This window comes from Gigantopelta aegis, chromosome 8 (assembly GCF_016097555.1).
Source record: "Gigantopelta aegis isolate Gae_Host chromosome 8, Gae_host_genome, whole genome shotgun sequence".
Lineage (NCBI taxonomy): Eukaryota > Metazoa > Mollusca > Gastropoda > Neomphalida > Peltospiridae > Gigantopelta > Gigantopelta aegis.
Window position 1 is genome coordinate 8,526,978 of NC_054706.1, and position 27,883 is coordinate 8,554,860.

At 38.4% G+C, this 27,883-nt stretch overlaps 2 protein-coding genes across 4 annotated transcripts in view; one reads left to right on the top strand and one right to left on the bottom strand.

The window, feature by feature from the left end:
- Window positions 1–27,883, top strand: part of LOC121378543 (kinetochore protein Nuf2-like) — a 98,231-nt gene that overhangs the window by 39,013 nt on the left and 31,335 nt on the right. The gene's annotated exons all lie outside the window — the stretch shown is intronic.
- The window catches only part of LOC121378542 (putative mediator of RNA polymerase II transcription subunit 24), a 32,486-nt gene continuing 6,397 nt past the window's right edge, over window positions 1,795–27,883 (bottom strand). The window contains exons 4-7 of one of the 2 annotated variants that reach the window (XM_041506761.1): window positions 8,096–8,182; window positions 7,360–7,546; window positions 3,121–3,889; window positions 1,795–2,199 (exon numbers count right to left, since the gene is read on the bottom strand). In XM_041506761.1, the coding sequence (XP_041362695.1) occupies window positions 2,191–2,199; window positions 3,121–3,889; window positions 7,360–7,546; window positions 8,096–8,182 (1,052 nt within the window). In that variant the 3' untranslated portion in view covers window positions 1,795–2,190. Of the gene's footprint in view, window positions 2,200–3,022; window positions 3,890–7,359; window positions 7,547–8,095; window positions 8,183–27,883 lie in introns of those variants that run through there. The other variant, XM_041506760.1, reaches the window with a different exon arrangement.

Below are 27,883 nucleotides of genomic sequence, written 5' to 3' on the forward strand. Positions count from 1 at the left end.
CCTGATAAAGACCATTTCTCGGTGGATAACCGAAGATAGGCCAAGTCGGGCCCAGTTATTACTTGGATGGGTGACCACCTGACATACGGACCGAAATGGAAACAATTTAAAGAAAAACATCTTTCTTTTTGGTGTGCTGGATCGTTGTAGACGCACACACGCGCGCGCGCACACACACACACACGCATACAAACATTTTTCATAACGTTTATTCATTCTTTTTATCTTATTTCCGTGCTTATATTCCGGGCAGACACCTCAGCTATCTGTCCAGGACAGTTGGTTAGTTGTTAGTGAGAGTGAGAGTGAGAGAGTGAGAGAGAGAGAGTGAGAGAGAGATGTCCGTGTAGTGGGTTAAACCAACCCATTGAATAGTTAAAACTCGCTCTGAGTGGGAGCCGGTATCGGGGTGTGAACCTAGTACCTACCAGTCTTATGTTCTACGGCGTAACCACCGAGGCAGGTTTTATAAAGTCTATATCAGCATGCTTTAACTTGTTATATAAACCTTTAAGCGCCTATTTTTATCAAATAGTTCATATTAGTTTTAAAATTCAAATTTACTTATTTTGAATAGAAGTCATAATTTGTTGGGGGGTTTTCAATATGTTTTGGCCCATATACATTATGTTGTTAATCATTAAAGCGTTTATGTTATTAATATTCTTGTTATTAATAATACAAAATATGACAGTATTTGTGTCAAAATGAAATGCAGTTCCTGTTTTGAACAACATCCATGCTTCAAGTTCTTTAACCTCATGCCACTCATAGAATATATGTTGTACAGGTTTTGGGAAATCATTGCAGAATGAACACATAATTGGAATCAACATAATGGATAATATAGTAAAACGTATTGGTTGTTAAAATCCTTTGTAACACTATACAGAAACTAGAATAAAGTAGTTTTTCAGGCAGGTAATTCGTAGCACTGCTTCCAGTCACCATGTCAAAATTAAATCCTTCATTTGCTTCTTTTATCTGCACTTCTGGCAACTATATATCTTTACAATTAGGTACATTATAAATATCCTTGCATCCTTCTTAACCTTTTAATAAAAGTCTGAGGTTAAAAGGAAATCTTTTTCAAACAATCATGCGTTGGTGTATATTCGTGTGTGGCTTTTTGTGTGTGCGCGTGTACATGTCTGATGTGTGTGATTGTGTGTGTGTGTGTGTGTACGTGTCCGACATGTGTGATTGTGTGTGTGTGTGTGTGTGCGTGTGTACGTGTCTGATGTGTGATTGTGTGTGCGTGTGTACGTGTCTGATGTGTGTGATTGTGTACGTGTCTGATGTGTGTGTGTGTGTACGTGTCTGTGTCTGATTGTGTGTGTGTGTACGTGTCTGATGTGTGTGATTGTGTGCGTGTACGTGTGTGTCTCTCTTTCTGTGTGTGTGATTGTGTGTGTGTGCATGTGTATGTACGTGTCTCTCTCTGTGTGTACATGTCTGATGTGTGTGCGTGCGTGTATGTGTGTACGTGTGTCTCTCTCTGTGTGTACGTGTCTGTGTGTGTGATTGTGTGTCTGTGTGTGATTGTGTGTGTACGTGTGTGTCTCTCTGTGTGTACGTGTCTGTGTGTGTGTGATTGTGTGTGCGAGTGCATGTGTCTGTGTGTGCGTGTGTACATGTCTGATGTGTGTGATTGTGTGTGTGCGTACGTGTCTCTGTGTACATCTGTGTGTGATAATGTGTGTGCGCGTGTATGTGTGTGTACGTGTGTGTCTCTCTGTGTGTACGTGTCTGTGTGTGTGATTGTGTGTGTACGTGTGTGTGTCTCTCTGTGTGTGTACGTGTACGTGTGCGATTGTGTCTGTGTGTGTGTGTGAGTGTATGTGTGTGTACGTGTATGTGTGTGTGATTGTGTGTGTGTGTGTGACTGTGTACGTGTCTGTGTGTATGTGATGTCACCTATTCAAGGGTTTATCAAGGATATTAATAACTTGATATGAAGTTTGTGAGAACATTAATTCTTGGAATACAAGGCACGATTTCATTTCCTTCCTCTTAATCTATTTGTTAGATTTTATTCTCAAACATTTACTTAGTCACAGTGTGCTGAAGAGGACTTTGTCTTATTTCTGGTCTGTCTTGATGATGATGATGATGATGATGATGATACTGATGCTGATGACGATGACGATGACCATTATGATGGTATTGGTGGATCCACATTGTAGTTTTTCAATTTATCTGAAATACAATACAGTAGTGAAAATAGTGTCACAAAATATGTTTATCAAACATATAGTATGTACGTGAATTGTTTGATTGAGACGTGGTTGGGAGGGACTGGGCAAGCTGAACAAATGTAATGGATGAAACCTTGTTTCTAGTTCGATATCAAACTGTGGTAAGTACTGACCTGCCTCCCAGGAGTTCAGTTGTACACAGTTGTCTCTACCGCTAGAAGATTAAGACGTATTAATGATCTCTACAACATTGAAATAACAAAATACCTCCAGAATTTGAAGCAATAATAATGATTTTGACTGGTTCCATCAGTGAGGCAGGATATATGTTCACCTTTCGCGAACACTAGGGCCGAGTTAAGCCAAACCGAACAGACTAACGTCCGCTAGACTGGTTTATTCGCTTTACGGTAAACCAAATGACCACGTTGGGAACCAATCAAATATTTCACGAATGTTAGCGATACATTTGCTGGCTAAACTTGGGGCTGATATCATCAGTTATTACAGTGATTTATGAATGCATGTCAACACAGCTGTACTTATTCTTATGAGCTCTGTTGGTGCTAGTTTTGATTTAGTAAACTAGTCAGGGAGTGGCAGTCCTCTTTGTGACGGTGCAAGAGGGATGGAATCTCCAGTAAAAGATCTTGGTAGTGGCTGTCCTCCTATAGACCAGGCACTAGATAGAGATTCAAGGAATGAATCACTATTTTGCTAAAAGCCCATTCGACTTTGCATTGTGAAAGAGAAAAAGCCCTAATCATGTATTACGGTTTTGTCGTCATTTTGACAATAATCAGGTACGAAAATAACGAAATATCTTTAGTTACAGGTATTTATGTTTCATGAAAATTCCTATAAATATTTATCTGTCTTTGGGAGTTGCCTTTATGACAATGTAGGTAAAACAACAAAATACCTCAAGAAACTGGAGAGCAATCCATGTACATGGCATGAAGGCGGGGTCAAGAGCTGTCAATACTTTGACATGAGGCTGCAGGTTGCCAGGCAACAAGGAAACCACTGCCGCTCGTTGTGCTTTACTCTTCACATGTGCAGTGGGCAGGAGTACGACCTGATTGGAAAGCTGTGTGGAATCCATCGTTTCTAAAACCTTCTTAAAATATCTGTCGAAGTGGACAACCTCGGTATCAACTCTTTGAAAAACCAGCAGAGTGCTCCCAACAGCTGCACGGGCGTTGTCAGTTTTCTTTCTCAGACGTTCCACCAAATCTGTGTTCTGTTCTGAGAGCCGGAAAACCGACTCCTGTGGATGGACGCCAACCAAACTGAGAGGAGGATCCAGATTGGTCAACCATTTCTCCAGCCGTCTCTCTTCGCAGTGAATAGACTCCATGGTGGATGGTTCTGAAGACAATTTGGTGACGGCACTCCAACATATCATATCTTTAACAGCCGGCCATTTAGCTCGTATTGTTCCATCCTGATCCAGTGCATCATTTATATGTGTCTTCAAAACTGTACACTCTCCAACAGTCAAAATGCTACCATTGGAAGCTTCCATCATTTCTGAGGCGCTGAGCAGCTTATTTATGAAATAACGGTCGACTAATTCTGGATTGTCGAGCTCATTCAACGCTTTTATTCCTATTTCATATTCATGCACTTTTTGTTCAAAATATTTCGAACTGAATAAGAATAATTTTAGCTGTTCAACCTCCTTGGACCTGCGATAAAATATGTGTGTAACATTAATCAATTATATTTAATAATAGTGAATTTCAAGATAATGATTCATATTCGAATTCATTGTTTAATAATAATAATAATAATAATAATAATATATACATATGTGTGTGTGTGTGTATATATATATATATATATATATATATATATATATATATATATACAGTCGAACCTGGTCTAACGGTCACCTGTACATAACGGTCACCTGCCTATACCGGCCACTATAAATCCACCCCAATGCATTTCCTTCTTTATTTGACCTGTCCTTAACGGCCAGTGGTCACTATTTTCCACCCAAAATCACAGGTTGAACTTGCTATAACGGTCACAAGATGATCGTCGTAAAGACGTTTTTTGCTTTATGTTTTGACGCTGGTTATGTCTTTACTTTTTCAGTCATCTTAAAAATTATAAATTAAATGTGTTTCATGTAAAAGCTTTGGGTTTATTTTCTGTCAAAGTAAAGTTCCATTGTAATTCTCTGATCGTAATTGAAAAACAAACGAACACTCAGTAACTTCCGTTACTGGTGGGGTAATTCGATTGATTCTCAGCATCCTCACTGAATAGTAGACGACTTCCCATTGGCTGTACATAATGTAATCTGTATGTATGGTCACTCTTATTGAGTCTCGACAAACTAAACAAATGAGGTATTATGTTAGGTGTTTCATTGTGTCTAGCCAGTCATGATTGTTAAATAAACATGAATTGTCGAAGGCGGCGGTCATTGCAGATGTCCCGTGTTTCCGATTATTTAAGGGACTCCTGACCTTATTCAGCTGTAATCAACGGTCATACTCCACTGAAGGATTAGCGGTGACATAAAACAAACAAATTAGTCAAACATGTCACATGGGTAATAACCTTCAATTACACAAAATATCTTCTGCAAGTCAATGTTAGCGTTTGTGAAATATATCAACGAATACGTTTGCATGCAAAATGCCACCGAAAAATCGTACTTTAACGTTAGAACAGAGAATCGACGTTATTAACAAATTTGAGAAAGGCACTTTAAGTGCGCGAAAGATCGCCGATCATTTTGGTGTAGGACGTTTTCAAATTAAGTCTATTTTAAAAAGGAAAGCTGATGTTCTGGCCGATTTTGACAATAATGTTTCAGCCGAAAGAAAAAGGCAGAAGAAAGCAACAGGCAATGATGACATAAACAAGCTAGTGTGGGAATGGTTTAAAAATGCAACATCTTTTTTTATGACAGTTGTGATATTCTTTAATATATGGGTTCTAATTTTGAACTTGTATATAAGGGTCACCTCTCTATAACGGCCACTTTTGTTAGGTCCCTTTTGTGGCCGTTATATACAGGTTTGACTGTATATATATATATATATATATATATATATATATATATATATATATATATATATATATATATATATATCAGGGTTGAAAATTAACATAAAAACCGTGGTCACCAGCAGGGCCAATTGAACAAAAATTTTACTGGCCCTTCTCAAATTCAACTAGCCCTCCAATTATCACATTCAAATTTAACTGCACAGCCAAAATGAAAACTAGAATGTTCTTTATTGAATAATAAGCATGTTCTCCCCGTATATAGTCCGTTTGCTTCAAAAGGAAACCAATGAATTGGCATGTAACATCATAATGAATAAAGTTAAAATTCATATATAGTTTTAATTCCATACCAACTTAAATTTAAAAAAATTGAAAAAAGAAGTCCAGCATAAATAAAAAAAAATTATTTGCAAATTGCCATTAACTTATACAGATTAAATGTCATTTTTAACACAGGGGTGAAGACAAAATGCTATATAAAACTAGTACGAGGTGGCAGTCCTTTTTATGGAGATGCAAGAGGGATGAAATAACCTTTGTGGCGATGCAAGAGGGTAAAATCTCCCGTAAAGGATTTTCTCAGGAGTGGCTGTCCTCCTGTAGACGAAGCATCTACACGTGTACATTTAATATGAATATTGTAAATGCTGCAGTAGAAGGTTACTAATAAAATAAATATCGAAAAATAAATCTGTCAAAAAAAAAAAAAAAAAAAAAGCCACAGAAACCGAGTCTGGCGCTGTCAAAATATAGAGCATGTGCTGTGTATTCTGCTACCAGATCTGTAGTTCGTGTCAACACAGACGCGGTTTTGTAACATTCAATTCAGTTTCAATGTCATTCTTTTTTCAACTGGTACCATACTCGCCAGACACTAAAATCGATGGTCGTGCAACGAACGGACTACCTTTGTAAAATACATAGTCGCCCGTAGCCAATAAAAGTCGCCACGGGCGACCGGGCGACTGCTAATTTTCAACCCTGATATATATATATAGCCCTCCAATATATATATTGTAGACAGTTTAGAGAGATATAATGTGTGTGTGTGTGTGAGAGAGAGAGAGAGAGAGAGAGAGAGAGAGAGAGAGAGAGAGAGAGAGAGAGAGAGAGAGAGAGAGAGAAGTGTGTGTGTGTGTGTGTGTGTGTGTGTGAACGAGAGAAAGATAGGGGAACAGACAGACATAGATCTGTAAACATCAAAACCAATGAACAAACCCATCAAATAAGTATATTTGTAATGCTATATAAACAAAATCTGAAGTTTACCTTTTTTAAATTATAGATCAAACAAATTTACAAGAATATAAATATTTTACTGACATAATTGGCACCAAGACCTTACTTTTGAATTAATGAATGAATGAATGTTTAACGACACCCCAGCACGAAAAATACATCGGCTATTGGGTGTCAAACTATGGTAATGCAAATAAATAAAGTGATGATCAACATCAATATAAAAATTCAAGATTTAAACCAAAACAGTGTAAAGAACTGTGCAAAAACACAAATATCACAGATAGATACTGAATTTTACTCAAAACTTCAATTTTGTGCTGTATTGGCCATTCTCAAAGAAAATGTTACACCCCTGCACCACGGCGAGGTTACAGCACGCGCAGGGGCCCCTTACTTTTGATTCAAGGACGCAGTTGTACCCCATCTGAAAGATTACTCCTTTATAGTTTTACTGTACCCTTTTGTGTACCTGATGACAATATACTATACACTGTTTTGTTAACTGCACCCATCATAGTTATTTAGCTAGGTAGTTCTGTAAATAGTAATACATACTGGATACATTGTGCGAGATCCTTGATGACGAAGATGATTTCTCTCTCGTGCTGAGGAACGTTGGGATGAAGATTGTGCACCCCACCACCACTACATCCACCACCAAATTGTGGAGTACAGTAAGACTAATACATACTGGATACATTGTGCAAGATCCTTGATGAGGAAGATGATTTTTCTCTCGTGTTGAGGAACATTAGGATAAAGATCGTGCCACCCCCCCCCCCCCCCACCCACACACACACACTCGTGCCACCCCCCCCCCCCCCCCACACACACACACCACCACCACCACCACCAAATTGTGGAATACAGTAAGACTAATACATACTGAATACATTGTGCGAGATCCTTGATGAGGAAGATGATTTGTCTCTCGTGCCGAGGAACGTTAGGATGAAGATCGTGCCACATCCTGATGCTGACCACAGGCCCTGCGTCTCGGAATACCTCTCTGGTGATGGCTAATCGGAGTTCATGGGATAATGTAGAAACAGCGGGCACACAGAGAACGAACGCTGCAAGATTAAATAAATAACTTATATTGCAGGCACATGTGCTTGGGGAAGGTTTTTTTTCCCCCTATACATACTCAAACTCACCCCCACACACCTCCATAAACTAAGTTCGCCACAGTCTAGACCATCTCCTGCTACAATTCTTGCACCTGTGTTGTGAGACTGTGTCTATAACTTAAAAAGAACAAATTGTGAAAGAAATAAGTCAGTTGTCTTTATTTTGATATACAATGTATTCAGAATAAAGACACCAGTGTCTGTAACAAACAAATATCGAATTCTGAAAGAGTAAGTAAAATATCTGTATTTGACATTTGAGCATAGATATAACGACGCCATTTACCTCTGGTGGATGCTCTACTACTATGCTACACATTTCGCCCCACCCCCGTCCTATTTGTAGAAAAACTCAGTACGTTCATTACTTTGGTGTCTATAACCACCAGACTAACCATTTACTAGTCTTCGACAAATCAACATCATACCATCTATTATAGAGCTACCATTGTCTAAATAAAACCATTGACATCAAATACTCTCGAAGCTGACCTGCCTGGCCATCATCTTCTAGATCACTGTTACTTTCATCTGGTAAAACACTTTCCTGGCCGTCAACACCCATGTGCTTTTCTTCATCTGGAACAAAATTCCAAACACAATAAATATACCACTTTAGTTCAACTTGTTTACTACCAGTCTACGAACTCCAGCTCACTTGCTTTTAGGGGGCAAATGAAATTGTAGCCGCAGGCGCGAACCTAAACGGTGTCCAGGGAGTCTGGACCCCTTACTTATGACAAAAAATAAATATGTTCCACTTATTTTAAAGTACAGTCCCAGCTGATATACAACTTCCAATTAAGTTGATGTATGTAGACACCTCTTAAAAAAAATCCTGGATCCGTGCCTGAACCAATAAGAAAAGAAAATTCAAGTCTTCCTAAATATATTGAGTGTAAAATCCATGATAGGTCACCATTTTGGCTTCGTAAATATGGGTCGTTTAATAATTATGTAAACGGTGGAGTGTGCTTGTCAAGGGTTACAGGGGTAACGTTGTGAAACCTAACATGATCTAATATTTATTACCAATGAAACTACTAACAGGAAATCAGATAATGTTGGTCAAATTAAGTCAGTGACTGGGAAAAGAGGAAAGAGGTGATGACAAACGAACAAACGGACAAAGAAGAACTAAACTTCTGCTGAAAAGAATTTTGCATATTAACTCAAGCGATATATTTTGACACTACTATTCAGTTTAGACCATATGGAATCTGAATGACAAAACCATATTCAACACTGTATTTCGACACATGCCAACACTGGGGTGCAGAAATGGATAATATTTCACTAGCCCACCGGACCAGAACCAGCTAAAATTTACTAGCCCGCCAAAATTTTTACTAGTCTGGCAGCCTAAAGAACAGAGGCGGTACGTAGCCCAGTGGTAAAGCGCTCGCATGATACGTGGTCGGTTTGGGATCGATCCCCATCAGTGGGCCCATTGGGCTATTTCTCGCTCCAGCCAGTGCACCACGACTGGTACACCAAAGGCCGTGGTATGTGCTATCCTGTCTATGGGATGGTGCATATAAAAGATCCCTTGCTGCTAATCGAAAAGAGTTGTCCATGAAGTGGCGACAGAGGGTTTCCTCCCTCAATATCTGTGTGGTCCTTAACCATATGTCCGACGCCATATAACCGTAAATAAAATGTGTTGAGTGCGTCATTAAACAAACCATTTCCTTCCTAAAGAACAAGACTATATTAATTATTATTGTTTATCAATATCTTTATCTTTATCAATATCTTTATATATATATATATATATATATATATATATATATATATATATATATACTGATGGCCAAAAGAAACTTTACCATTTTCAATTTGGAATTTAAGAAAAAATGAATTGTTTTTAAAAAGTAACTCAATCCAAAACACATAGCCCAAACACAACAATAATGTATGCAGAAAATTATACCCGCCCACTGCACGTTTTGGGTGGAACACACAGAAAAGTGAAAAAGTTGTGCACTATGAACAACAGCAACTGCACGTGCAATAAGGGTATAAAAACGGTTTAGACGGCATGTCAGACATCCACACAGATAAAAAGAAACCACCATAGGAATGCCACGACTGACACCAGAACAACGCGAGAGAGCCCTGGGTAACAGATGGAAGCCACTCATCGCCAGGACCTTCGGTTGTTCCCGTGTTACTGTTACAAACTTGATGCAACGCTACAGGCAAACAGGGCAGACATCAGACAGGCCAAGAACAGGCAGACCCAGGGTGACTTCGCCCCGTGATGACCGGTACTTGCGTACCTTGCATCTACGAAATCGCTTCCTGACAGTGACGTCATCAGCAATGAGAGCCTTAGGTCACAGGGTTAGTTGACAGACAGTGGCCAGGCGACTCAGGACTCATGGAATAAGGGCTTACAGACCATATAGAGGACACTTACTGACACCACAACATCGTCGTTTGAGATTGACATGGGCTAGGACTGTACGACGTTGGCAGCGACGTGATTGGCTGCGGGTTCTTTTCACTGATGAAAGCCGGTTCTGTTTGTTCAGAGTTGATGGAAGACCGCGTGTGTACCGCCGTAGGGGTGAACGAGTATCTGTGCACAGGAAAGGACACCATTGGTCATCGTTCACGGAAACTTGACTGCTCAACGTTACAGGGATGACATTCTTCGTCCAACTGCAATACCATTTCTCCAACGGCAGCCACGTGGTGTCATTTTTCAGCAAGACAACGCCAGACCTCATACAGCCAGAATCGTACAGAACTTCCTTAGAGCCAACAACGTAAACGTATTGCCGTGGCCTGCACGCTCCCCAGACATGTCCCCCATAGAACACCTCTGGGATGTTTTGGATCGCCGTGTTCGACAACAACCACACCCTCCAGCCAACCAACAGGAACTGATCCAGGCCCTTCAAGAAGAATGGCAACGCGTCCCACGTGACCTCATCAGACAACTGATTTTTTCTATGCGTCGGAGAATTATTGCTTGTATTGGGGCAAGGGGTGGTCACACACGCTATTAATGTGACTTGTTATTGGACTTGAGTGATTGTCTGTATGCTTTGCATGTCCTCCATGAAGTTGAAAGCTCGATTTGTGTACACCACCTCGCTTTGGGAAAATGTGACGTCATTATCAGATGCTGAATGACACTCATTTTTAGTTATGTTAATGTTGACATATTGATCTAGTCAATATATTTTACCTCATGCGACTATCTTTTGTTGTTTTTACACCAGAGTGATTTAAAACTATGGTAAAGTTTCTTTTGGCCTTCAGTATATATATATATATATATATATATATATATATATATATATATATATATATATATATATATATATATTAGTGCTGCAACGATAAACCGGTATACCGGTATGTCGCGATGTGTCATCAGCTCGATACGAACCGCGGTACAGTTTTGTGTATCGCGATTTTTACACGTTATTGTTTTCTTGTATCTTATTTGACAAACAAACAGAAAGTGTGCAAATAACCATGCATACCACTCGTCTGTTTACGCGGTGACTTTAACTTAGCTATGACACGAATTGGCAGCAGGCGAAAAAGACTGCTTTTTAGCCTGGGAGATCATATCGAAGTCGATATAGGAAGGAAAAGTAAAGTCAAGTTTGTTTTATTTAACGACGCCACTAGATAACATTGATTTTTTTTATCTTATCATCGGCTATTGGACGTCAAACATATGGTCATTCTGACACTGTTTTTTAGAGGAAACCCGCTGTCGCCACATGCTACTCTTTTACGACAGGCTGCAAGGAATCTTTTATTTGCGCTTCCCACAGGCAGGATAGCACAAACCATGGCCTTTGTTGAACCAGCTATGGATCACTGGTCGGTGCAAGTGGTTTACACCCATTGAACCTTGCGGAGCACTCACTCAGGGTTTGGTGTCGGTATCTGCATTAAAAATCCAATGCCTCGACTGGGATCCGAACCCAGTACTTACCAGCCTGTAGACGGATGGCCTTTTTTAAAAACGTTTTATTTGTGAAACTCAATATTGCACATATACATAAAATTTACAAATAAATATAATAAAAAGGATTCACGCACATACTTTCGCATAGAACCACTCACACATTTATCACTAACTTACACATATTCACACAAACACACGCAAACATTAAAAGAAAATTGAGGGATATTGATCTTATAAGATAATATGACATTTTAAAGAAAAATATTAAATATAAATATCAGTTTTCAAGTGGGTATTTAAAAACTAATTCATATTATTTAGATCAAGAAAAATATTATTTTTAATATATGTATTAATAAATGCAGAAAATCTATTTTTAAAGCGATAACTTAACAATATTAATATTTACACCCTTTGATTCCGCTATTAAACGTCTCTTGCAAACTGATATTCTATATATTGAGAGCAAAGCATTGATGAATTCATTTGAGCAATTTTGTATTTTGAAGTAACATGCAAAAAGCAATAATTTTTTTAACAATTCTAAAGAAAAACAATTATCCTTAAACATATAAATACATATTTCATGAAAAATAGAAATTAAATCATAAAGTTCATCACAATACAAGAATAAATGACACATATCTTCTTCTTGTTTAAAACAAACAGGACATTGGCTAGATGCTACTTTACCGTATTTAAATAATTTGGAATATATGAATATAATGTTATGTGCTATCTTAAAATCTAAGTCAACAAATTCCGAAGTCTTATCACAATAATGTATAATTTTCCAAACTGGCTTCCAATCGTGGCCTAACCACGACGCCACCGAGGCCGGTGATATATAGGAAGGAAGGAAATGTTTTATTTAACAAGGCACTCAACACATTGTATTTACGGTTATATGGCGTCAGACATGGTTAAGGACCACACAGATGTTGAGAGAGGAAACCCGCTGTCGCCACTTCATGGGCTACTCTTTTCGATTAGCAGCAAGGGATCTTTTATATGCACCATTCCACAGACAGGGTAGTACATACTATTACGATATAGCCAACATATTGTCGCTCTCTATACTATGTAGTACTAATGTGTATTACGTCACAGTTTGTGTGTTCCTAGCGTTCTGCATTAAAGGCCAGTCTAACAACATGGCGTCTGAAGTGGTTTCGCTGTTAATTTGTGATGTTAAGAAGCCATTACAAAGCAGTGAAGACTAAAAATGGAATGCATAGGACAGTTAAGTAACCCGTAAAGCAATCTGCACTGATTTAAAGCCTGGTACTGTCTAAAACTGCCTAAATATCTATGTCACGTATGTGAAATGTCATCGGCTCATGACGAAAAACCCCGCGAAAATCACGTTACAAAAGTGACGTCCACAAATACAGCTTCGTGTGACTCACGAATAGTGAAATAAAAAAACAAACAAACAAAAAACTAACATTTATACAGTTTAATCATCGTTTCGATTCGAGTGACACTAATAAATGTTTCGTTTGTGATGAAAGCAGGCACAAACACTTGAAACAGTTAAAAGGTATACTGTCCGAAAAAAAAACATTTGTACGGTACGGAAAACAAATCTTGATTATGGCATCAGGAGGCATTCCCGTTCCAGCACCAATGGTAAAGAAAGGTGATTTTAAAAGCAACTGGAATTTTTTTAGTTCACAGTGGAACAATTACAAAATAGCAACTGAGTTAGATAAGAAAAATCAGAACATTAGGGTAGCAACACTTTTAAGTGTGATGGGGAAAAGACTGCTACATGATTTATCAGCATCTAGCTATATCAGAAGAAGATAGAAAAAAAGAGAGTGAAATCCTCAAAGCACTTCAGAAACATTTTGAGCCCAAAACAAACGTTATATATGAACGATACCTATTTAACACTACTGATCAAGCACCATCGGAAAGCATAGATACTTACGTCTCTATGCTGCGAGGTTTAGCTGTCATGTGCATATGACATACTTCGAGATGAACTGATCAGGGATAGAATTGTCTTAGGTACTAATGATGGAGGTGCAAGGTCTAGAATGCTGCGAGAGCCAGAACTTACTCTTGAGAGAGCGACAGACATGTGCAGAACCAGTGAAATAACTTCTCAACAGCTGAGAAAGTTGAAGGAATCTGAAGTTCAGTCAGTGAACTATGCTGCAAAGAAAAAAGAATCGGGTAGAAAAGATAGAAGCAAAAAATCTTTTCAGTTGCGATATGGAGCAAAGCCCGAAAGAGACAAAAGAGAAAAAATATCTTGCAAATACTGTGGGAAAACGCACGTCAAAGATAAAAATATGCTCAGATTTGTTCGAAATGCAACAAGAAGAATCATTTTCATTTAGTTTGCACAGTCGCGCACACAACTGTCAAAGAGAGTACATGCAGTAGAAGATGACTGTAGTTCCGAGTGCTCTGAATCTAGTGAATCGTTGTTTTCAGTTTATTCAGAAAAACATGGCAAACAGTGGTTCGTGAATATGAAAATGACTGTCGGAAACTTTACTCGCAAGGTTAAATGTCAGCTGGACACTGGCTCCACTTGCAATGTAATCAGTTTAAATGAATACTGCAGGATAGTGCAAGATGACAATCCTAAGCTAGAGCAAAGCAGTGTAAGACTAAAGCTCTATGATGGCACAAGAATGCTGCCGGAAGGACAGTGCATAATTAAGTGCACAGATGGAAACAAATCGCATGACTTTGTATTCCTAGTAGTTGATGTAGACCAAGTAACTTTGTTGTCGGCTGATACTTGTACAAAAATGGGTCTGTTGACATTAAACACTGTAAACAGTGTGACTGACCACGGAACTTCGCTGAATCACAAACAGCTGATGGATGAATTTGGTGATGTGTTCGAAGGATTAAGTTGCTTACCAGGGAAATACCACATAGAAGTTGACCCTGCGGTAAAACCTGTACAGCATCAACCACGTTGAGTACCAAAAGCCTTAGAATCTGATCTTCGGAAAGAAATTGACTGCTTAGTCAAACGAGGGGTGCTAGCAAAAGTAATCACTCCCACAGATTGGATCAGCAGTATGGTAGCTGTTAAGAAACCCTCGGGTAAACTGCGTATTTGTATAGACCCGAAGGACTTGAATCTTGCGATAAAGAGGTCTCACTATCCTATGACCACTATTGAAGATATCCTTCCAAGGATTACAAAAGCTAAAGTGTTCACAGTGTTAGATGCAAAAGATGGATTTTGGCAAATTAATCTTGATGAATCCAGTAGTTACCTAACAACATTTTGGACACCATTTGGACGTTACAGATGGCTCCGCATACCATTTGGAATCAAGTCTGCTCCTGAAGAGTTTCAGCGTAGACAGCATGAGGCATTACAACGACTCCAAAGCACAGAGGTTATCATTGGTGATATCTTAATCTATGGTTGTGGCGACAACATGGATGAGGCTATCAAAGATCATGATGCAAACCTGAGAAAACTTCTTGAACGTGCTCGTGAAGTTGGATTAAAATTCAATAAAGTGAAACTGAAACTGCGTCAAACAGAGGTCAGGTATATGGGACATATACTTACCTCAGAGGGAATTCGCCCAGATCCAATCAAAGTCCAAGCGATTTTGGATATGCCAAAACCGACAGATGTCAAAGCTGTTCAACGGTTTATTGGTCTTGTTACTTACCTGGCGAAATTCCTGCCGCATCTGTCTGAAGTTTGTGAACCTCTCAGACAACTGACAAATAAAGACACAATCTGGTCGTGGCAATCACAACAGGAAAAAGCATTTCAAGAAATCAAAACTCTTGTTACCAAGCAACCTGTTCTAAAATATTATGTTCTGACAGAGGAGGTCACAATACAGTGTGATGCCAGTGAAGTCGGCCTTGGAGCAGTTTTGCTTCAAAATGGACAACCAGTCGTCTTTGCATCACGAGCACTAACGCAGGCAGAACAAAGGTATGCTCAAATCGAGAAGGAATGCCTTGCAATAGTTTTTGCATGCGAACGATTCTACCAATACATATTTGGTCGCGACTTGGTCACAGTGCATTCAGACAATAAACCATTGGAAATCATTTTCAAGAAGCCATTACTTGGGAGCACCAAAACGACTGCAGAGAATGCTTCTGAGATTGCAGAAGTACAGCTTACATGTAGAGTACAAGAAGGGGTCGCAACTCTATATTGCAGATGCTTTATAACGCGCATCACTTCCTTTTCAAAAAGTGGAAACTAGCACTACATCATCTCATATCTTCCGTGTTGAAGAAGAAAAGTTCAGAGAAGAACTCGAGTGCATTATCTTCACAGATTCTTTAAAAGTCAGCGTGTTCAGACTGCAACAGATACGAATAAACACACAGCACGACGTAGCTCTTCAAACACTGAACTCCGTTGTTCTGTCTGGGTGGCCTGAAACAAAGAATGAAGTACCAGTTCAAATACGAGAATACTGGAACTTTAGGGATGAACTTACAATTCAGAATGGAATTCTTTTCAAAGGAAACCGTGTTATAATTCCGAAAATCCTTCGCAGTGAGCTTTTGACAAGAATTCATTCCAGCCATCAGGGTGTGGAAGCGTCGCTAAGAAAAGCAAGAGACGCCCTGTACTGGCCAAACATGGCCAATGAAATCAAAGACTACATCGGACAATGTAGTACATGCAACGAGTACGAATCACAGCAACAGAAAGAACCACTCTTAACACACGATGTTCCTGATCACCCCTGGAGTAAACTAGGTATAGATATCTTCACACTGCACTCACAAGACTACCTAGTAACAGTGGACTACTACTCAGACTTCTGGGAACTTGACATTCTTAAAGATACAACTTCGACAACAATCATCGATTGTCTCAAAGTATACTTCAGCAGACATGGAATTCCGGACATTGTGGTTACAGACAATGGACCACAACTTGCTAGCAAGGAGTTCAATGAGTTTACACGCGAGTGGGAATTTGAGCATGTTACATCTTCACCGTACCACAGTCAGTCTAATGGCAAAGCAGAATCGGCTGTATAAATTACCAAGAAACTGGTAAAGAAATCACAGAAAAATGGTAATGATCTCTGGAAATCTATTGTGGATTGGCGTAATACCCCATCTGAAGGCATGTCAAGTAGTCCAGTGCAGTGACCTATGTCACGAAGAACACGACACTCATTACCGATTGCACAAGTTTTACTTAAACCGCAAGTGATTGAACATGTGTACGACAACATCAAATTGAAACGCCAGAAAGCAAAGCTTCATTATGACAAACATGCTAAGGAGCTCCCAGAACTGCAAATTGGTCAATAAATTTGTATGGCTCCTCTTCCAAACGACCGTGACAAAATATGGAGGCCCGGCAAATGTGTAGACCAAGTTTCATCAAGATCATACATTGTCGATGTCGGTGGACAGTTATATCGCCGAAACAGAAAATACTTACGAACAACAGTTGAAAAGACAATTAACCAGCCCAACAACCTGAATAATATTCCACCAAGACCAGTGAGTGAATTTGGTAATACAAATTCTGATAATTCGAAATCGGTTAAAAATCACATATCAGACATGGTCGTGAAAGATTCAGATATTTCAAACTATGACAGTAATTCACTAAGTCTAAAGAATTCACAAAACACAGGAGAACTGTCTACAACAACACATACCAGAGAATCTAGACAACACAGACTGCCAAAGAAGTATGATGACTTTGTTGTTGGTTGATTATACAAAGTGAATACCTTTTCACACCAAGTTAAGTTGTGTTACATACATAACAAGTTGGGTTCACAGGCTTGTTTTTAAAAAAAATTCTTCTTGTTTTCTTTTCTTAAGAACTTTGCAAGGAACATTGCAAGATTGACTCTTGGAAGAATAATTGATTTTTTGTTTGTTTAAAGTTTGACCTACAGATTAGCATTATGGTTATTACTAGGTACTAGTAATGGCGGACAATCAGAGACTGTCCGACAGGTGGCGCTCGTGCACTATACACCATTCCTTTTTCTAAATTTGTATTGTCGTAAAGCACCGATCGGTATATCCGTTCTATTATTCCCGACCTAATTGTGAGCATGTATGTGACTAAAGCGTAAAACGGCTAAAAATTAAAGTAAATAATAAAAATCTACGAAATTCCGCAGTTGGTAGTAAAAACCATTTTAAAAATGGAAGAATGAAAAAGAACAAAATAATGTCCAGCTAAATCGTGGGTTTTCCCCAACCAGGCTACTCCCTACCGTTCTTACAACTTTCTATCATATATCCACCGTGCCAAAACCATTAAATGTGTACATACTTGACTGGTAATACTTTAATGTTTGCAATGAAAAAACGGTAACAGCATTTAATAAAGTTTTAATTTGTAAAACGCCACGTTCCATTCTTCGCTGTTTACTTCCGGGTTCTATTCAATGTTATTTGTTTACCATAGTTTGACACCCAGTAGCCGATGTATTTTTCGTGCTGGGGTGTCGTTAAACATTCATTCATTCATTTACTATTCAATGTTTGTTGTCGCGATTTAATATGAAGATATACGTGTTTAAAACCACAAATTATTCGTTTGCAGAGTAGAGTAAATTCAACCAAAACTGGTCGTACTCTCGTTGCAACGTCTCTGTGTACATTTGAAATTACAATCAGCGCCATATGTACCACTGTCACATGCTGAAATAATTACACATTCAATGCAATAAAAATTTTACCAAAAAAAACCCAACCCAACCCAACCCAACCCAACCCAAACAAAATAAATAAATAAAATAAATAAATAAATATATATATGTTACAGTCAATCTGTGAAACCAGTCATTACGCGTAATGCCTAAACAAATCAGTTATTTCGCGAAGTGCCTGTGACCGACCACCAGGCAATACGCGAAATGACTAAAGTGATTCAAGTCTTATTGTTGACACTTGTATACAGGCTATTGGTCTTAAATATTGATAAAATCACATTTTAAGAACAAACAAGGATAAGTATATTGATTATACGATTTAAAATACTACTTAATATTAATTATTTATTATTATACAATAATTTAATATTCAACTTTTGCTATAGTTTCAGATTAAAGAATCTTATGGAAAATATGCTTAATAACACTTGACTATTACTAACAACAGTTTCTGGTAGTTAATGTTTCTCTGGTTTATTCTTAAACAAACAACACAAAATCTGCTATATTATTGATATCTTGTTATCTAGGAGCTTCTTTTCATCCCTGATTAGATATAATGGTTTGCTGGTTTATTCTCAAACCTAGCCTTGCTTTGTGTTTATAAAAGCAAATGGATTAAGACATGGCTACTTTCAGTGGCTTCTTCTAATCCCTTAGTACAAATCTGTGATTACAGCACCATATGACTTTCATCTCTATAAAACTAAACATGTTTCTGGGGTTTACTCACAAGTTCTTCCACTCTAGTTTTGTACTGCAATGCGTCAAGACGTGTTCGCTGCAATTACCCCCCCCCCCCCCCCCGAAACTGGGGGGACTGATCGAAACTTATGGAGCCTTGTTGGCGTACCGAGTCGCACACCGGGTCACGGGCGACCGTGACCTTGGTGTACGGCGACCGGGTACAGAAGAAGTGACGATGGAGGAAGAGGAGACGTGCGCCAGGGGCGACGCACGGGGGGGGGGGGGGGGGGGGGGGGGGGCAAACACTGGTGGCTAAACTGCCGACAGCGGCTCCTTCTGCTCCGTCGCCCAACGCCGCCCATCCGAGGAGGAAGACTGGATCGGAAGATGCGCCAGCCCCGGATGCTCCAGCTTCACCCACAATGGACCAGGACGACTTGAACACAGCCATCTGTGACACGCTGTACCAGTGACCAACTCCACCGGCCCCTACTTCAGCGTTTCCGGCTGTGTCGCCGATTTTACAGGCGACACACGTTGAGACGCAGGCCCGGAAGACGGCTGTTGTGAAGCGGAAGGCAACCACTCCCCCGAGTGACCACCAAGCCAAACTAAGCCAACCATCACTACCGCCGAAACCAGACATTGGACAAGTTGAGCAAGGGTCACTGCAGTCCGGCCGTCTCCAACAGCGCTACGCTCAACTTGTCACGCTGATCTTAGAGGACGTCCGCAAGCTCATCAGCATGTCCAAGCACGAGGCCTACCAGCACTTACCAACGAGCCGTGCTGAGGGGGACTTTGCCTTTCATCGCGTCAAGCTGCAGGAGGGACGAAACGCAGTGTGCGTCACCATCCGCCGGACCGGATTATATCACCAAGGGCTACTACACCGCGTCGGGGAAAGACTACCGTCCCATCGCCAGAAGTTTAGCGGCCTCCGCGTACCGGCAGTTACCTCCCGCAGCTTGACGTCACCGACTTCATCGGCACACCTTAGGCGGCGCCAACCTACCAACCTCCTTCACCTCCGCGAGTGTGGACTTAGTCAGACTTTAACTTTTTTGGCCGCCATTTCAAAAAAATTGTTTATTTTTTTGTAAACAGTCTGGCACCCTTTATTTTTGGCAGTCCGTCTAAATTGCTCCAATCACCTTCAACTTTGGATGAACAGTCTAATTTTTGGTTTGGCCTCTAATTGATCCCAGACATGGTTATTCCCAACTTACAAACATTTTCCAAATTCCGCCCACCTCAAACTTACACCCACACCCCCACACCCCACCCCATCCTATGCCGGAATTGGTCACTGGCGAAGTCAGAGGCTAAGTCCGGGGTAGGCGTGCCTGAACCTTCATTGGATATGGGCACGTAAAAACAGTTCCCATTCCCATAAGTTCTTCTGTTGCAAGCAGTACATGATGGCAGAGTGAGGATGATCTTTTATCTGCCGTATTCAATTTACCAACCGTCCTAGAACATACCACTGCAAGTGGGAGACAGGGTGTAACTGTGCTGGTCCTAAGAGATGCGAGTCCAATCGTTGAAAATGTTTCAAAACCAAAATTCAATGTTCCAGCCGTTGTCATGGTAGCCTTGTGTGCAAAAACAAGTGTCCTTTCTATACCAATATGTTACTTTCATGATTTGACACGGACTACTTGGTAACATTCAACTTCATCTTCATGTACAACTTCTGAAATGATTTAATTTGAATTTAAATAAAGCGTTACATTAGGACTTGAGTGGTGTGGTATTATAGATAGCACTTTAGTCATTTGGCGTAATGGCTGGTCATGATTTTCAGTCATTTCGTGAAATGCATGGAATTTTCTGTCATTTCGCGTATTGCCTGGTGGTCACAGGCACTTTGTGAAATGACTGATTTGTTTAGGCATTACGTGTAATGACTGGTTTCACAGATTGACTGTAACAATCATAGTATTCAATGTAAAATAAAAATTTAAAAAAATGTTTATATGTATACATGTAATAAATTTTTAAAAAATCAATAACATACATATATAATTACAGAAATAAATATTAAATTTTCAAATGATGAAAAATAAATAGGAAATTTAAAATATTAAATGTATAGGGGTTTTTTTCTTAATTTTTTTTTTTTTTCACATGTAAGTAGAAATATAACAATGCTTTTTCATACACATTTACATGAAATTAGAAATGATAGTGGTATTGTTTTTCAATATTTATAATTTGTTAATGTAAATAATTTAATTTGTGTGTACAAAATGACATAATCTGATAGGAATTCTGATTTCACTGAGCCTGTTTTAACATAAATCTATTTGACCTACCGGTATCTAAATGTTATACTTTTCAGTACTTGTATTAAGAAAAGTCCAATGTAAATAATCTTTATCATGGTTCATACACTTATTTACCAAGAAAATTCATGACTTTCCATGATTTCCATTGATAATGAAATTAACAATAATTGAAAACTGCTTTAGACATTATACTATTTTTTCTCTCCAAAGGCTGCAAGAGTAATAAATTATAAATTAAAGAAACAAAATACTGCTATTTTACACATGTGGATTTCTAAAACCAGATGCAGCAAGAAATAATTATGACTATATATAAAAGTACACTTACGGTTTACTAATAGTTTAAAATGAATATAGGTACAACACCAATTAACACTAATTACATTAATTTCAAGAGATGCATTACATGTAGTATTCACACATGGCTTGTTTCATGTTCAATGTATGATGAGTTACTTGCTTAGCATGTACATGTATTTGATAAACTGTACATAAACAATACCTATCTGGTATTTATATTTTCAGTCCAACAGTGTGGGTTTTTTTCAATGCCATGCTAGAATTTATCACAATGTAGTCAACATACTCCCCCAACAAGTAAAAGTATTATAAACTGTTATAGGCTTAAACAGTCACTGGAAAATAAAATGTTGGGATTTTGCTACATTTGGCCAAAATAGTCCAGTTAGGCAATAATAAAAAAAAGACAAAGAATAAAAAGAGACCCCCCCCCCCTCTCAAAAAAAAGAAAGAAAGAAAAAAGAAATTAATTTTTTGAACAAATATTAAAATTTCCAGTTTCAGAATATTTATGTAAATAAATTCTAGATTATAATTTGGAAAGTATTTTGTTATGGTTAGTTTGTTTTTGGGTCAGTAGCAAAAACAAAACAGTTTGTTCTGTTATGCCTCAAGTATTTAATCAAATCTCACATTGCAAAACAAGCTCCGCAGTCTCTTTAGAATAACCAATAATGAAAAGAAATTAATATTTTTTTACAACATCTCAGCACATTTTAAATTTGGTGTTAAACATCTGTGTTTCAGAAAAACAGCCTTCATAATTTTGACCCATGGTTTTGATACTTGACATAGATACTGACTCACCAAGAAGGTAAACCCATGGCCACCACACAGGCTACTCCTACCAATTACTTTAATTTCAGCATTTTCACTTTCATTGGAGTTATTTGTTTACACCACCATCACAGCATCCTTTGGTAGTGTTTTTGTCAGTAATTTCAGATATGCTTAGTATAAAAAGAAAATGCATCCTACATACATATTATAGCTTACAAATTCTGGGAACATGACTAAAAAATATTAGGTAGGGCCAGTCTAAAGTTTAAAAAAAACCCTACATTTGTACTCTTTTGTATTATTCTGGGTGAGCATGCTGCGAACCCCCACCAACAGGTTCAGGCCCTCAAATACACTCACTCACACACACACACACACACACACACACACACACACACACACACACTCTCTCACTCACTCTCACTCACTCTCTCTCTCTCTCTCTCTCTCTCTCTCTCTCTCTCTCTCTCTCTCTCTCTCTCTCTCTCTCTCTCTCTCTCTCTCTCTCTCTCTCTCTCTCTCTCAACCTTTTAACAAACAGCACACTATAAGTACCCCCACCCCATCCCCACTTTCAAATACACTCTGCTGGCCCTGTAAATAATATTTTTAAAAAGTGTTGTGTCTAAAACATTTTTTCTTTTAGTCTGTGAAATTATTGATTAAAAATTAATTAATTAATTAATTAAATAATCGACAACAAACATGATCAATGCCATGGGGGGTAGGACGAACTCACCTAAACCCTCCCCCTCACCAAAACGTAGTGAACAAAACACACAAATAAACAAATGTCCACATAGCATACATATTAAAAAGGAAGAAAATATAATATTCCAACTAGATTTTATTCAAATAATATATAAATAATTAATTTTGTTTTAAATCCACACACTGAGAATGGATAGGTTTTTGGCAATGACATACAAACGCCTCGTTTTTCAGCGATTCACTGTTTGTTTTGTTTTTTGTTGTTGTTGTATTTTGTCATATACTAGATCCGTTATGCAGTCCAGATATTCTTTGTGCAATGCATCATCGTCTGAAAAAAATATGACCACTTTTCCTGTTCGTACAGAGGTGGACAAGTAATTTTATACGACCAGTGGCTTCAAATCACACTACTGAACAGCTATTTAAAGCGAGACTCTAGGGTATTACCTATACCTCTGTGAGGCCGGCCATGGTGGAGGGCAAACAATAGCGTTTCATTGTTGTATACAAATACGAGCTTCGCAGTTTAAGATTTATAACTTAAGTCCTTTAAAAAAACAATTTTTGTACTGTTAGTAGACACTGCATTATCTTGATAACGTGCAGGATTATTTTGATACACTGGATAAGACGGCAAAAAGCAGATATGGAAAAAACTGCATATATTGGGAAGCAGGATTCGTACACTACAAAATCGCCGGTGGAAAATGGCTTCAGGACCCCCATTTCTATCCATCATTTACGTATGCAGATCTGATAAATTACCTGATTTTTCGCCAAGCCTTTTTATACGCTGAAGGACTTCCAGAATTGTAAGTTTGGATGCATATGACCGTTTTGTGTGTGGTTGGGTGAGGAATGTTGGTGTTTACATCCATGATTCAGTCCATGTGATACGTGCAAGAGTGATGCATTCACAACGGCTTAATAACACATCGCTTTATTCGTGGATTATTTTCAATAAAGCTGGTAAAGTTCTTTGTGCCCATTGTAATTGTAAAGCAGGACTTGGCGAATCATTTTCTTATATGGCATCCACGTTATTTTATATTGAAGCCAATGTACGGTTAAGGGAAAGCAGCACTGTGAAACAGGAACCAGCCTACTGAATGTTGCCTTCATCACGAACTTCTGTTGACTATGCACCACTTAAAAAAATTAACTTCACTACATCTAGAACTTAAAAAAAAATGAAAAATCCTCAGAGTACTTTGCTCAAAGACTGTGTACCAGAACTGCCAACTGATCCATCAATTCTGGTGCTACACTTGACAAATCAGATGAAGATCCAGCACTATATTGTATTTGCGATGATTCAATGATCGCATGCGATTCAGGAGACTGACCCCACAAGCCATTTGAATGGTTTCATTTTTCTTGTATGAAATTAAAGAAAGCACCCACTGGAAAGTGGTATTGTATTGGCTATAGGAAGGGAGTGGCAGTGAAGAAAGTGAAATGTTTTAATAAAACTAAAAAAAAATAACTTTTCAAATACAAACTACTGTACACATTTACAGGTATTTAGTATCACTGGTGATGGATTTATGGACATTGAATTTAATTATAAAACTATGTGAACTATGACAAACTCACCAAAGAACTCACCAAAAAACACGTCTGCAGTTTTCTTATCAATACTAATTGATATGAAACCCAAGCTGCACTGATGAGCCCTGGGAGGGCGAAACGTGTACACAGTCAAAAAATGGGGGAAAAAATTACAGGCCTCAATATTGCAAGTTAAATTCAGTTATGATGATTATAATTTAACAACACTTTTTTAGTGATTAGTTATTTTGTCAGCACCTATATAGGTGTCATTACTTTGTTACATAGGGTCTGGGACGTAGTACAGTGGTAAACTGCTCGTCTGGTGTGGGATCGAACCCTGTCTGTGGGCACATTGGGCTATTCCGTGTTCCAGCCAGTGCACCACGGCTGGTATATCAAAGGATGTGGTATGTGCTACCCTGTCTCTGGGATGGTGCATATAAAATATTCCTTGCCAGTGATAGAAATAAGCACAATGTTTTACTAGTCCACAGGACAAGTACATCTAGAAATATACTTGTCCACCAATATTGTAACCTGTCCAAATAACTGAGGTTTTTTTTATTCAAGTAGATGGACATTGGTTTTGATTGTTCGAAATGAAGATGCATTGAACAATACACAGAGGTACATTTTATCTCTCCATTTACAGGTGTGTGATGGCATTTCCATTCTTCAGTCAAATGGAACAACTGATGTGTACATATTTGTAACGGCACAACACACCCACACAATTTTATCAAAAACTGGGTTTGAACTGTCGGTTTTTGTTATAAGATAATCAATAGGACATGTCCTAGGTCCGATCGGTTTACAGCTGAAACTTAAGCCAAAATTAAAAGTTTGGGCCAAAGCCTCCTTCGTCTCACTTTTTTCTTTAGTTTCTTCACCCTGGTGCGTGATAATGCTAGGAAGCCCCCCCCCCCCCAAAAAAAAACAAAAAATCCTTGTCTCTCCTGTAGTGGGCATTACAACTGACAATGCCACAAGTAGTCGGCATTATGTTGGTTCAGGACGAATGAAATCTAACAAAGAGATTCGACAAGTAGGCCTAGCTATTATTAGGTGTTGATGCCTTCCAACATGGCCGACCGCTATGGATCGTGGGTAATCTAGAATGACGCGTAACCCTCTATAGTGACGACGCGACCTCTAATGGGGAGATAATTTCTGGGTGTTCGCCAACCATCAGAACAATGAATGGACTAGACTTTATTTTGTTTCTTGTTGGACTGTTAAGGGGAGAAAACCTGTAATTTCTTTTATTGTAAAGTTGCTTAGAAAAAGAAAAAAAAATAATTGAAAGAAAGGGAGATGTTACGATATAGCCAAGATATTTTCGCTCTCTATACTATGTAGTACTAATGTGTATTACGTCACAGTTTGTGTGTTCCTAGCGTTCTGCATTAAAGGCCAGTCTAACAACACATACCACGGCCTTTGTTACACCAGTTGTGGAGCACTGGCTGGAACGAGAAATAGACCAATGGGTCCACCGACGGGGATCGATCCTTGACCGACTGCGCATCAAGCGAACGCTTTACCACTGGGCTACGTCCCGCCCCTCGATATAGGTGACCGTCTAGTATGTGGAATATTTGTCATTGTAATGTTGGTTTGGGGGGGGGGGGGGATGTTCATGATTTTTGTCTGGACAAAACGTGAGGGAAACCTACCGGTAATTAAAGGTAGGTCCTAGTAGAGTACAAAAATGTTCCCTGGTGTTATCTCAAGCTGTCAAACGTCCCAACGGTGTTATCTGTTATTAACTTGCTGGACACAGTACTGATATTTATGGATTTGTTTAATGAAGGCAGATGCGAAAAAATCCAATTGTGTAAATTTATCATAATGAAATAAATAATAATGAAAGGAATAAAATGTATGAATTTTAATTACCATATATAGGGCCTATATATATATATATATATATATATATATATATATATATATATATATATATATATATATATATATATATATATAACGTACGAGTATTCAGGGGCCTATTTCACTAAAAATATATACAAACTCTGACAAAATCTGTCATAACAAAGGATTTTATTCCAAATGTGGGATGCCATAATAAAGAAAATAAAAACCCCATAATTTTAGACATCATCATCAATGCGTAATAAGTTATCAAGTAGACCAGCGTGTGTGTGCAGAATTCTAAGAGTAAAAATAATATGACCCCGATATCTCTGACTGGTCAATATGCCACAGAGTACTGCGCATCCAATCATGTTCCAGTCACATGGTCTGTGACTTTCTAACAAACGAAACAAAAATTAAATAGTCGGCAATGATCATTGATTACTGTTACTATAGTGTGTACATATATACATATATAAATAACATATGCACATTCATTAACCTCTGGCTGAAATACAAATATTTTGTCAGAGTTTGTATTTTTTTTTTTTATCAACAACATTGGGGCCGTTCTAGATCAATGACGTAACGCTGTCAGAGTCGTTCGTAACTTGTAGGGGTAGGTCAAATGGCGTGTTACAAAATGTTGAGGGAGGGAGACTGGTTGCGTAATTGTTGAATTAAACATGAATGTCAATGTCCCAACCAACACTATCAATTGATGTAATTGTAGGCCTACGTTTTGCGAGTTATTTAAAACATTTATTTTCATAATAAGAGTAGGTACACCTGAGATGCTTGGGTCGTAGTTCATGAACCACCTCCTCGGAACCAGTGGGTTTTTCCATCCCAAATATCCTAATCATATTCGTTGTACATAACAATGAAATTCAAGACAAGTTGATTCCTATATAGGTTTAGCTGCCTGTTCATCAAACCATCTTACACTTAAAAGGTACATATATAATTGCGTGCATCAAATTATCTGAATAGTACATATTGTAATTAAAAACTCAAATGGTCTGCATCAGTGTATACATGCCATAATTATATTTCTATAGTACTACTCCTGAATTTTAAAAATAAATTATAACTCCCTTCCTGAAATGGAAAACAAGTACACTAATTAACCAAACAACACAAAATTAGAAGAAAACATTATTGGTTTATTGGTTCATTTTTGCAACATAATTATGTCTCTGCATTTCCATTACCAATTACTTCATAAATTAATAATGCTTAGTTTTCACTCGCCTTAGCATTTTGAAGAGCGATTTTTCACTCGCCTAAGTGTTTTGAGGTGTGTGATTTTTCACTCGCCTTTGTTTTTCAAAAGCCAAGGACTGGGTTCCGTTTTCACTATTCGGAACTCCGTAGTAGTCTATTGGCAATATGGTACATGTATCCTTGTGTATTTCGTCATCATTCTGAACCGTGTGTTTGGAATTCTGACATGGCTGATGTGGAGTCGCGGATTCAATGC